At 43.2% G+C, this 13,504-nt stretch overlaps 1 protein-coding gene across 1 annotated transcript in view; it reads left to right on the top strand.

Moving 5' to 3' along the window:
- Nucleotides 1-13,015: 13,015 nt before the first annotated feature.
- LOC109215134 overlaps nt 13,016-13,504 on the top strand; it is a 2,741-nt gene continuing 2,252 nt past the window's right edge. The window contains exon 1 of the mRNA XM_019379156.1: nt 13,016-13,235. Coding sequence (XP_019234701.1) covers nt 13,016-13,235 — 220 coding nt within the window. The remainder of the gene's footprint in view (nt 13,236-13,504) is intronic.

The raw sequence follows: 13,504 nt of genomic DNA, 5'->3' as shown, positions 1-13,504 counted from the left end.
ATGCAGCGGTGCTTCTTTAGAGGATCCACAGGATTTCTTATTCAGCTGCCATGAAATCCTTAGGACTATGGGTATTGTGACACCAATTGGGTCGACTTCGCCACCTTTCGGCTTGCAGGATCCGCCGAGACTTGGTGGAGGGACTATTGTTTATCTAGACCAGCAGGGTCACCAGCATTGGCATGGGATCAGTTTGCAGAGTTGTTTTTGGAGAAGTTTCTCCCAGTTACTCAGCGAGAGGCTCTCCGCAGGCAGTTCGAGCGCCTCCAGCAGGGCACTATGACAGTCACTCAGTATGAGACGCGGTTCATCGATTTGGCACGCCATGCTATTGTTATACTCCACATAGAGCGAGAGAGGGTGCGGAGGTTTATTGATGGATTGATTCAGCCGATCCGTCTCCAGATGGCTATGGGAGCTGGTAGTGAGATTTCTTTTCAGGAGGCGGCCAATGCGGCCCGTAGGGTGGAGATGGCTCTTGCACGAGGAGGTGGTCATGTGTCAGATAAGAGGCCTCGTCATTCTGGTAGGTTCAGTGGTACCTCGTCTGGAGGTAGGGATTCATATGGTAGAGGCCATCCACCGAGACCCTTTCAGTCAGCACTCCAGGTTTCTCATGGTACTCCAGGCGGTGGCGGTTCTCAGCAGATTTAGTTTGACCAGCAGCCCATCAGTGCACCGCCACTTCAGAGTTTCCGGGGAGGACATTCAGGTCGACAGGGCCAGCAGTCTCAGTATCCGAGGTCTTGTTATGGTTGTGGTGACCTGAGTCACATTGTCAGATTTTGCCCTCGAGCCTCGGGTAGTTCTCAGCAACAGGGTCCTCGTCCCATGATTCAGGCACCATGTGATACACAGCTTGCCCAGCCAGCTAGAGGCGGGGGTAGGGATCATAGAGGTGGAGGTAGAGACCGTAGAGGTGGAGCTCGGACCGGCAGAGGTAGGGGTCAGCCAGTAGCAGATCGTCCCAGAGACATGGTTCAGGGAGGTGGGGCCCAGCCCCGGTGTTATGCTTTGCCAGCCAGGCCAGAGGCTGAGTCTTTAGATGTTGTTATTACAGGTACTATTCTGGTCTGTGATAGGGATGCTTCAGTGCTATTTGACCCTGGGTCTACGTATTCCTATGTGTCGTCTTATTTTGCACCCTACCTGGCTATGCCTAGTAATACTTTGGGTATCCCTGTTTATGTATCTACACCGGTGGGTGATTCTATAGTGGTCGACCGAGTTCTTCATTCCTGTGTGGTAGTGTTTGAGGGTCTTGAGAGCCGTGTTGATTTATTGCTTTTAGACATGGTAGATTTCGACGTTATATTAGGGATGGATTGGTTGTCCCCGTATCATGCTATCTTGGATTGTCACGCCAAGACCGTGACCTTGGCTTTGCCAGATTTGCCTCGATTAGAGTGGAGAGGGACCTCAGGTCATGCCACCCGCAGTGTTATTTCATATGTGAAGGCTCGACGCATGGTCGAGAAGGGGTGTTTAGCTTATCTGGCGTGTGTTCGCGATTCCAGCACAGAGGTTCCTTCTATTGACTCTGTTCCTATTGTTCGGGAGTTGCCCAAGGTTTTCCCTTCAGACCTGCCGGGTATGCAACCCGACAGGGATATTGATTTCTGTATTGATCTGGCCCCAGGCACGCAGCCCATTTCTATTCCGCCGTATCGCATGGCCCCGCCAGAGTTGAAAGAGTTAAAGGACCAGTTGCAAGATTTGCTAGAGAAGGGTTTTATCAGGCCTAGTGTTTCTCCTTGGGGTGCGCCAGTGTTATTTGTGAAGAAGAAGGATGGATCGAAGAGGATGTGCATTGATTACCGGCAATTGAACAAAGTGACGATTAAGAACAAGTATCCACTGCCGAGGATTGATGATTTGTTTGACCAGCTTCAGGGTGCGAAGGTGCTTTCAAAGATAAACTTAAGATCTGGCTACCATCAGCTGAGGATGAGGGCGTCTGATGTCCCTAAGACAGCATTCCGCACTCGGTATGGGCATTATGAGTTCCTGGTCATGTCGTTTGGGTTGACCAATGCCCCAGCCGCATTTATGGAGTTGATGAACCGAGTGTTCAGACCCTACTTGGACATGTTCGTGATAGTCTTTATTGATGATATTTTGGTGTACTCCCGCAGACAGGAGGAGCACGAGCAGCACCTTAGGGTGGTTCTTCAGACTCTGAAGGATAGTCAGTTGTATGCTAAGTTCTCGAAGTGCGAGTTCTGGTTGAGTTCGGTTGCATTTCTGGGTTATGTTGTATCAGCAGAGGGTATTCAGGTGGACCCGAAGAAGATTGAGGCAGTCAAGAACTGGCCTCGACCAGCATCAGCTACTGAGATTCGGAGTTTCTTGGGGTTAGCAGGGTATTACCGCCGGTTCGTGGAGGGGTTTTCATCCATAGCAGCCCCAATGACCAGATTGACCCAGAAGGGTGCCCAATTCAGATGGTCAGACGAGTGTGAGGCGAGCTTTCAGAAGCTCAAGACAGCTCTGACTACGGCACCGATATTGGTTTTGCCCACAGGCTCAGGGCCTTATACAGTCTATTGCGATGCTTCCCGTATTGGACTTGGTGCAGTATTGATGCGGGATGGCAGAGTCATTGCTTATGCTTCGAGGCAGTTGAAGATCCACGAGAAGAATTACCCGGTTCATGATCTAGAGTTGGCGGTCATAGTTCATGCCTTGAAGATTTGGAGGCATTACCTATATGGTGTGACGTGTGAGGTGTACACCAATCACAAGAGTCTTCAGTACTTGTTCAAGCAGAAGGAGTTAAACTTGAGGCAGCAGAGGTGGTTGGAGCTATTGAAGGACTATGATGTTACTATTTTGTACCACCCGGGGAGAGCCAATGTGGTGGCCGATGCATTGAGTAGGAAGTCCGCCAGCATGGGTAGTCTTGCTTATGTTCCGGTCAGCCAGAGACCGCTTGCTTTGGATATTCAGGCCCTGGCCAATCGATTTGTGAGGTTGGACATTTCTGAGCCTAGCAGAGTGTTAGCTTGTACGGTCGCTCGTTCTTCATTATTGGAGCGTATCCGTGATCGGCAGTTTGATGATCCCCATTTGTGTGTCCTGAGAGACACGGTGCAGCGTGGAGGTGCCACGAAGGTGACCTTAGATGATGATGGTGTTTTGAGGTTGCAGGGGCGAGTTTGTGTGCCCAATGTCGATGGGATTCGAGAGTTGATCTTAGCGGAGGCCCATAGTTCTCGGTATTTTATTCACCCGGGCGCCGCGAAGATGTATCAGGACTTGCGGCAGCTTTATTGGTGGCGTAGGATGAAGAAAGATATTGTTGCATATGTGGCTCGATGTTTGAACTGTCAGCAGGTTAAGTATGAGCATCAGAGGCCTGGTGGTTTGTTTCAGAGGATTGAGCTTCCCGAGTGGAAGTGGGAGAGGATTACCATGGATTTCGTTACTGGACTTCCGATGACTCGGAAAAAGTTTGATGCTATTTGGGTCATTGTTGATAGGCTGACCAAGTCAGCGCATTTTATTCCTGTTGCAGCCACTTATTCATCGGAGAGGTTAGCTGAGATCAACATCCGAGAGATTGTTCGCCTTCATGGGGTGCCGGTATCTATTATTTCGGATCGGGGTACGCAGTTTACCTTGCGCTTCTGGAGAGCAGTTCAGCAGGAGTTGGGCACCTAGGTTCAGTTGAGCACAGCGTTCCATCCTCAGACGGACGGCCAGTCCGAGAGGACTATTCAGATGTTGGAGGATATGCTCCGAGCTTGTGTCATTGATTTTGGAGGCTCGCGGGATCAGTTTTTGCCTTTAGCAGAGTTCGCCTACAACAACAGCTACCAGTCCAGCATTCAGATGGCTCCATATGAGGCGTTGTATGGTAGGCGATGTCGGTCTCCAGTCGGATGGTTTGAGCCGGGGGAGGCTCGGTTATTGGGTACAGATTTAGTTCAGGAGGCCTTGGATAAGGTCAAGATCATTCAGGACAGGCTTCGTTCGGCTCAGTCGCGGCAAAAGAGTTATGCGGATCGTAAGGTTCGAGATGTAGCTTTCATGGTTGGTGAGCGGGTCTTGCTCCGAGTGTCGCCTATGAAGTGCGTGATGAGATTTGGGAAGAAGGGCAAGCTTAGCCCTAGGTTCATTGGCCCTGGGAGAGGTGGCTACAGACTTGGCTTGCCGCCCAGCTTGTAAGCCGTGCATCCAGTGTTTCATGTGTCCATGCTTTGGAGGTATCACGGCGATCCAGCCCACGTGTTAGATTTCAGCACTGTCCAGTTGGACAAGGATCTGTCTTATGAGGAGGAGCCGGTAGCCATTCTAGACCGGCAGGTTCGACAGTTGAGGTCGAAGAGTTTTCCTTCGGTGCGTGTCCAGTGGAGAGGTCAGCCTCCTGAGGCATCGACCTGGGAGTCCGAGTTTGATATGCGGAGCCGTTATCCTCACCTATTTCCCGACTCAGGTACTTCTTTCTTTTTTCCGCTTGAGGACGAACGGTTGTTTTAGAGGTGGAGAATGTGACGACCCAAAGGGTCATCACCGGATTTCTCTCTTTTCCGTGCTTCCGAGGCCTTGAAAACCTCATTTCTGCTTGCCTCGATTTGCGTGCGCAGTCCAGGCGCATAGCCGGAAAGCTTATATGTTAAATTCTGTGAAAATTTTCAAAATGTAGCTTTAAAATGATTAAAGTTGACTTTGGTCAATATTTTTGGTAAACGGACTCAGACCCGTGATTTGACGGTCCCGGAGGGTCCGTAGAAAAATATGAGACTCGGGCATATGCCCGGAGTCGAATTTCGAGGTCGAGAGCCCGAGAAATGAATTTTTCTGTGAAATTATTTTTCTGAAATTATTAAGGAAAATAGAAATGAAAATTGATTAAAAGACTATGGTATCGGGCTCGTATTTTGGTTCCGACGCCCGGTACAAGTCTTAAATATGTGTTAAGCGCTTTCTGTAAAGTTTGGGTGAAATCGGGTGTCATTTGACGTGTTTCAGACCTAAATATCTAAAGTTAGAAGTTTAAGAAGTTTGAAATGAAAATGATGATTTTGAGGTTGGATTCATTGATTTTAATGTTATTTTGGCGATTTGATCGCTCGACTAAGTTCGTAAGATGTTATTGAGTTCGTGTGTGTGTTTGGTTGGGAGCCCCGAGGGCTCGGGAGTGATTCGGAGGTGGTTCGGGGTAGTTTTACACTTAGAAAACATAGCAGATTTTCTGCAATTTTTGCACAGCAAACCCCTTCTTCGCGTTCGCGTTCTAGTCACGCGTTCGCGAAGCTTCAGTGGTCCCTCTTCATCGCGTTCGCGGACAATACCCCGCGTCCGCATAGCCCAGGCTTCCCCTTCACCGCGTTCGCGAGTCCTCTCTCGCGTTCGCGTACTAGCCAGTCCCAGACCCCAGCCCCATCTTCTACGCGTTCGCGATTAGCACCTCGCGTTCGCGATGCCTTAAACCATCCACCCTTCGCGAACGCGTCCTCATTCACGCGAACGCGAAGGGCATTTTTGCCCAGCGAATTTTTAAGTTCAAAACAGAATCAGTAGCTGGGATTTAGCCATTTCTTCACACGAGCTCCTCTCTCTAACACTCCGTAGGCGATTTTGAAGAGCTTCTTTCTCCATAGCCTCTTAGGTAAGTGTTCTTAACTTCTTTCCCTCTTAATTTCTTTCACTAATCACTAATTTCCTAGCCCTAACTCATGAATTCAAAGTAGAAAATGGGGGTTTTGGGTAGAGTTAGGGCTTTGGGAATTTTGGGTGATTCAACCTCAATTTGGGGTCGAATCTTGAAATAAATTATATATTTGAACTCGTGGGGTTATGGGTGNTTATTCATCGGAGAGGTTAGCTGAGATCAACATCCGAGAGATTGTTCGCCTTCATGGGGTGCCGGTATCTATTATTTCGGATCGGGGTACGCAGTTTACCTCGCGCTTCTGGAGAGCAGTTCAGCAGGAGTTGGGCACCCAGGTTCAGTTGAGCACAGCGGTCCATCCTCGGACGGACGGCCAGTCCGAGCGGACTATTCAGATATTGGAGGATATGCTCCGAGCCTGTGTCATTGATTTTGGAGGCTCGTGGGACCAGTTTTTGCCTTTAGCAGAGTTCGCCTACAACAACAGCTACCAGTCCAGCATTCAGATGGCTCCTTATGAGGCGTTGTATGGTAGGCGATGTCGGTCTCCGGTTGGGTGGTTTGAGCCGGGAGAGGCTCGGTTATTGGGTACAGATTCCAGGAGGCCTTGAATAAGGTCAAGATCATTCAGGACAAGCTTCGTTCGGCTCAGTCGCGGCAAAAGAGTTATGCGGATCATAAGGTTCGAGATGTAGCTTTCATGGTTGGTGAGCGGGTCTTGCTCCGAGTGTCGCCTATGAAAGGCGTGATGAGATTTGGGAAGAAGGGCAAACTTAGCCCTAGGTTCATTTGCCCATTTGAGATTCTCGATCGTGTGGGAGATGTGGCTTACAGACTTGCTTTGCCGCCCAGCTTGTCCGCCGTGCATCCAGTGTTTCATGTGTCCATGCTTCGGAGGTATCACGACGATCCAGCCCACGTGTTAGATTTAAGCACTGTCCAGTTGGACAAGGATCTGTCTTACGAGGAGGAGCCGGTAGCTATTCTAGACCGGCAGGTTCGTCAGTTGAGGTCCAAGAGTTTTCCTTCTGTTCGTGTTCAGTGGAGAGGTCAGCCTCCTGAGGCATCGACCTGGGAGTCCGAGTCTGATATGCGGAGCCGTTATCCCCACCTTTTTCCCGACTCAGGTACTTCTTTCTCTTGTCCGTTCGAGGAAGAACGGTTATTTTAGAGGTGGAGAATGTGACGACCCAAAGGGTCATCACCTGTATTCCTACTCACTCTGTATTTCTGAGGCCGTGAAAACCTCACTTGGGGGTTTCCTCGAATTCGTGTGCGCAGTCCAGGCGCGTAGCCGGAACGTTTAAATATGAATTTGTGAGAAAGATAATAAAATTTTGATGTTTTAATTGATTAAGTTTGACTTCGGTCAACATCTTGGGCAAACGGACCCGGACTCGTGATTCGACAGTCCCGGAGTGTCCGTAGGAAAATATGAGACATGGGGGTGTGCCCGGAATCAAATTCCGAGGTCCCGAGTCCGAGGAATGAATTTTTACGTGAAATTGTTTTCTGAAAATAATTAAAGAATTGGAAAGTGTTATTTGTTTAGAAGACTGTGCTGTTGGGCTCGTATTTTGGTTCTGACGCCCGGCACAAGTCTTAAATATGAGTTAAGCAATTTCTGTGAAGTTTGGTTAGATTTGGACGTCATTTGACGTGTTTTGAGCTAGAAGAAGTAAAATTTGATGTTTCATGGCAATTGGAAGGAAATCATGGGTCTTGAGGCCTAATTCGATGTTGTTTTGGCGATTTGATCGCACGGATGAGTTCGTAGGATATTTTTGGAGTTATGTGCATGCTTGGTTTGGAGCCCCGAGGGCTAGGGTGAGTTTTGAGTGGGTCCCGGGAGGGTCTTAGACTTAAAAGTATTAGAAATTTGCAGGTCCAGGTGTTGCAGGCCCCCAGCGCGGCCGCGGTCATTTCCGCGCGGTCCGCGCTGGAAGCCGCGCGGCCGCGGTGCATTTCTGCGCGGTCCGCGTGGCTAGGTTCAGAGGGCCAGTAATCCTAGGTCGCCCAGCGCGGCCGCGTGCCATATCAGCGCGGTCCGCGCTGGGAGATTCAGAGAGTGGGAATTTTGGTCCATTCCTCCAGCGCGGCCGCGCACCAAATCAGTGCGGTCCACGCTGGGTAGGTTCAGAGAGTGGGTTCCCCACCCTTCCTCGGTGCGGCCGCGGGGCATTTTTGTGTGGTCCGTGCCGGGTCTCCAGTACAGTATATAAAGTCGGGATTTTCAGTCATTTTTCACTTTTTCAAAACCCAAAACATAAGAGGCGATTTTTCAAACGATTCTACTTCTTCAAAACGATTGGTAAGTGATTTCTAACTGATTTTCTATACTCCTTAACATCTTTAAACATAATTTCAACTTCAAAACAAAGATTTTAATGGAGAAATTTGGGAATTTAGGGTAGAACCTAGGTTTTCTAAAATTGTGGCTTTTGGACCTCAATTTGAGGTCCGATTCCAAAATAACTCACATATCTGAGTTCATGAGGGAATGGGTAATCGGGTTTTGGTTTGTAGCACTCTTTAGTAGTTCGTGAGATAGCGACTCCAGTCCTGGGTAGAGAAATATTAAACTTCCGCATTTTTGGGTTTTTCAGTTATCTATATTTTAAAGACTTCCGCGTTTATTTAAATGACCCGTTATATTTATATTGTTATAAAATCATTATGGGCCTAAGGCCAGCCTTAATTCCAGCATAAATAAAAATCTGAACCACTTCTTAGAGTATTTCAATTATGTATAATTCTTTAAATGGAATGAGGTGTGCCATCTTCATTAAATCACTTATGCCCTCACAAATGTCATGACTAGTTTTATTAATAATGAATAGTCGTAGAAAAGCCTTTAGGCGCGATTTAATTTACAATTGTGATTGTGTACACGTTCGTGTGACATAATTACGATTCAAAAATCAATTCGGAGTATGCGTTCGCGCAACTTCGACCAACTTCCTCAATAATAATAAATTTGTTATTGATATAGTCCTCTTCAATTAAATGTAGTTCTTTAGGCCGAGGTGCGCCATCCATAATTGAATCCCTATTGCCCTCGTATTAATTTATGACTTAGATATTAAAAATAATATTCGTAGTTTGCTTTAGGCACGTTTAACATACCATCGTGGTTGTCTACACGTTCGCGTGACATAATTACGATTTTAAATATAAAACCGGAGTATGCGTTCGCGCAACTTTGGCCTAACTTTCTTAATACTTATAAAGCGTTATTAATTTTGGACGTTCGCGTGACATGATTTTTGACGCGCCAAACAAATGGGTACACGTACGCGTGACCTGTTTTAAATTTCTTAATTAAAAAGGCAAATGCACATAGGTTCTAAAATCAGTAATTAAAGAATTTTAATGAGCCAAGTATGATCAAAGCGACCGTGCTAGAACCACGGAACTCGGGAGTGCCTAACACCTTCTCTCGGGTTAACAGAATTCCTTATTCGGATTTCTGTGTTTCGTAGACATTAAAACAGAGTCAAATCTCCTCGATTCGGGATTCTAAACCGTTGACTTGGGACACCATAAACTATCCCAAGTGGCGACTATGATCTTAAATAATAATTCCGTTTCGATTGTCACTTAAATTGGAAAAACCCCCTTATACCCCTTCCCGGGGGTAGGAAAAAGGAGGTGTGACAGTAGACTTCTAAGAATCTTTCTAACTTGATCACCACTTGAATATGGTTTGCCGAAGGCTTTTAGATCGCTAATTATTTTGATGAATCAGGCAAACATCTCTTCAATAGACTCTCCTTCTTTGATATATTTTTCCTATCACACTCACTTTTAAACCATTATTTTCATAAATACTTCCGTCCCATATATGTATTTTTTTTCCTTCAAAAAGTACCCCAGACTGAGGTCTGGGAGGTGTTGTATTTCAAAAAAGTGCAGTGAGGGGACCTATACCTTACCTTAATAACTTAATACAACATGGTAATTTCTATCAACCAAAAAAGGCAGTAGGAGGTGTACATTAAAAGTCCCCCCTACTGACAGTGCAATATATACATAATCAACTAACAAAAAAGTTGCACTTATCATATTTTGTTCTAATATTTATATGTATGCATAAGTCAATTTAGCACCTAGGTGTATGGCCTGGTGGTCAATAAAGGGAGTGAAAATCTTAGAGACCAAATTTCAAATTTCAATAGTGACAAAAAACTTTAGGTGATTTTTTTCTATCTAAGCCTTAGTGGCTAGAGTTGTTCGATGCCCGTGTTGGCGGGAGATAACATGTATCTGATGGAACAATCGAGGTGCACAAAGCTAGCCGAGACACTTGCTTTCTTTATGTCATCTGTGGCACTTGCATTTTGTAGTCGCGCAATTTTTATTGTAGCAAATTCATTGTTTCTCAGTGTGTCATAGTTACCTCATTTTTATTATGACCTCAGTAATAGTTTCTTTCCAGTTTGAAGCTACCTTTCACTCATTTACACTTTAACCCCCGGTTACTAAATCAATTTACTGGTTAATTATTTCGATTATCTAATTATACTTTTAAGTTGGCCATTTAACCAAATTCCAAACTGGAGAACCAGAGAGAAGTGTAGTAACATCTACGTTTTACTAGTTAGAGAATCAAATTTTCTAATATTGTTCCCAGATAACCAAAGTGTTTTTAAACGATTCTTGAAAAGTGAAACAAGACACTTAATTTGAATAGAGTAGTATTCAATAAAATTCGTAACTGATTTAAAGTTAAACAGACCCCACATATATAGACGCCAATAATGAATAAAAAGGCTACTGGTTGGCTTACTAACTAATTAGTATACAGTCACGTAAGCCCTGCGTTAGACTTTTTTGTAATCTCTTTTTGGCTGATATAAAGCTATTCTAGATCTTTACAAGGATTATGAAAAGGAATTGTCTAGTGCTGGAAGATCTAATATTGTTTGCCATGCAATATATGGGTATGTTTGAGCAACTTAACTATCGAAATATATTTTTTCCTTAATCCATTTCTCACTTTGTTTTACCTTGTATACGTCTTTTAGTGATCAGAAACTTGATACAATTCAATCAAAATTTTCTAACACTTGAACATATATATTTTGTATTCACAGATGAAAGAAGTAGTAAGAAATTATAATGTCGAGTCAAAAGGTTTATTGAAGGATATATGCCACCTGATTTTGAATACCTAAGCAATGCACAGGCAACTACTACATATTACTACCTCGCGACAACATCGTATTTGGGCATTAAATCCGTTACGGAGCAGGATTTTGAGTGGTCGTCAAAGAATCCTAATATTGAAATCTACTAAATAACATGAGCTTGCTTCCAAACGATCGGATTTATGCTTACAAGTTTTCAAATGGATTAATTTGAACGCTAACAGAGTTCCAAAAGAAGCATCAGAAGTGGTATATTTCAAGGCTCAATGGTTGAAGAGATTGAAGTATTGAAGGAACAAAATAGACATATATATTGAATTTGACTGACACTATTGAACGCCTTGGCATGCCTACCACTTTGATTAAGATATAGATGAGATTTTGGATCAGATTTACATAGCATTCTTTTCACTTGCTTTCTTTATATCCCCTCAGTTTCTTCATGATAAATACAACATCTAACCAATAAATATATAAAAAAAAAAAAATCCAGGTTATCCCTCAATATCATAAGGTTTTATGAATAATGTAATAGAACTGTTGAGCTAATGGAGTACTTGGTTTCTAAGCCAAAGCTCAGATAGTTACACATAGTTGTTCAGTTATTTTATTTAATTTGTTCATTTGAGCCATTTTGTACATTGGGCCGTTTTTGTGGTACTTGTATTTAGGGGCGATGTGCACAAATAGCCACTAACAGCTCTTGTCTTTATTTTAAAGCCAGTGTTTTAAATGTCTTTAGTCTTTTGCCACTGATTTAATAAACTTATACCTGACTGGACGAACATACCCTTCTGCTATAACTATACCTACGCATTTATACCTACGCTTTTATTAACGAGAGCAGTAGCAGCAACAGCGCTATATCACAACACTGATCATCGAAATTGCAGAAGATTCTCTTCCAATTTCGAACTATAGAATTCAACATTCTCATCCAAAAATCAGCATAGATATACAGTAAGTTATACTTTTATGCGTTTCTATTAATTTTTATTTCGACATAGTTATACTTTTTCCGATTTCTATTGATTTTTATACAGTAAGTAGATATTTGATTTTTTTTTTTGAATTTCTGGATTGATAAAGTTAAGGACATCGCGTCCTGTGATAATTCTATAAAATTGAGCACATAATATTAAGGACATAGTGTCCTGACTTTGCAAATTGAATTGAAAAAGTTAAGGACACAATGTCCTTAACTTTGTTGTTGTTCTTCTGTATATTAAGCACATACTGTCATAAGTTAAGGACACTTGGTCCTGAACTTTGAGTTTAAAGTTGAAAAGTTCAGGACACTTGGTCCTGAACTTTGACTTACATGTTCAATATTGATGGACAGTTGGTCCTTAACTTACAGTTATTAGTTAAAAAGTTAAGGACAGGTAGTCCTTAACTTACAGTTATTAGTTAAAAAGTTAAGGACACTTGGTCCTTAACTTTGGGTTTCAAGTTCAAAAGTTAAGGACAGGAGTCCTTAAGTTTGACTTGCAGGTTCAAAAGTTAAGGACAGGCAGTCCTTAAGTTTTAATTTCAGGTTCAAAAGTTAAGGACAGGCAGTCCTTAACTTTGAATTCCAAGTTTAAATGTTAAGGACAATGGTCCTTAACTTTGGGTTTCAAGTTGAAAAGTTAAGGACATGAGTCCTTAAATTTGACTTGCAGGTTCAAAAGTTAAGGACAGGCAGTCCTTAAGTTTTAATTTCAGGTTCAAAAGTTAAGGACAGGCAGTCCTTAACTTTGAATTCCAAGTTCAAATGTTAAGGACACTTGGTCCTTAACTTGGTCTTGAACTTACAGTACATGTTCTTAATTATACAAGGATTGCATTATACAATATGTCCTGAGTTTCCCATTCTTTTGACTTGTAGGATGGAAACAATATGCATTATAATTGCTTTTAATGGTAGATGGACTGAAGACTATAAATAGCTTGATCATCAAACAAAGCTTGTTATAGTACCTGAGGAAATTTGGTTTGAAGATAAACAGATCTCTGAAGTTATTGAATTGGATAGACATAAGTTTGAAGCAGTAATATGGTTTGATATCAACCTTGGAACAAGCAAGGGAGTGCTTGTATCCAAAGATTTAGATCTTAACACATGTATAGAGTTACTAAAAACTCATTCACTCTTCAAGGGCTGTCGTTTCATTGTTGATATTTCGGAAAGAGTTTTTGGATCAACAAGCAATGAACATGTCACACAGAAACTCAACATGACAATCAAAACAAATGTCAAAAAATAATGGAAATAGATATGGTTGAAGCTCAAGCAATAACTGAAGAGGGGCTTCAAACATATGTCAACAGAGAAACTCAACATGACAATCAAAACAAATGCCAACAGATAATGGAAATAGATATGGTTGAAGCTCAACCAATAACTGAAGAGGTGCTTCAAACATTTGATTCTATTCAAGTAGAAGGACAAAGCATTATAGAGATTGACAACGAACAAGCTTTGGGTATTCCAATCTTATAGAGTGCACCGGTAATCGAAGAAGTTGCTGAAAAAACCTCTACTCAACTAACTAGACGAAGATCAACTTTGAAACAAAAAGAATCCCCAACTACGATATTAAGAGAAAATGCTTCGTTGGATGAAATAAAAGTGGGATCAGTATTTGACAAAAAGAAGAGTATAATTAACTGTTTTTCGAATATAGCAATTAAAGGATATTTTGAATTCAAGGTTGTTAGATCAAGCCCAACAAGATATCGTTGAAATGCAATG

The sequence above is a fragment of the Nicotiana attenuata genome, unplaced genomic scaffold (genome assembly GCF_001879085.1).
Source record: "Nicotiana attenuata strain UT unplaced genomic scaffold, NIATTr2, whole genome shotgun sequence".
NCBI lineage: Eukaryota > Viridiplantae > Streptophyta > Magnoliopsida > Solanales > Solanaceae > Nicotiana > Nicotiana attenuata.
This window is presented reverse-complemented; position numbering and strand designations above follow the sequence as displayed.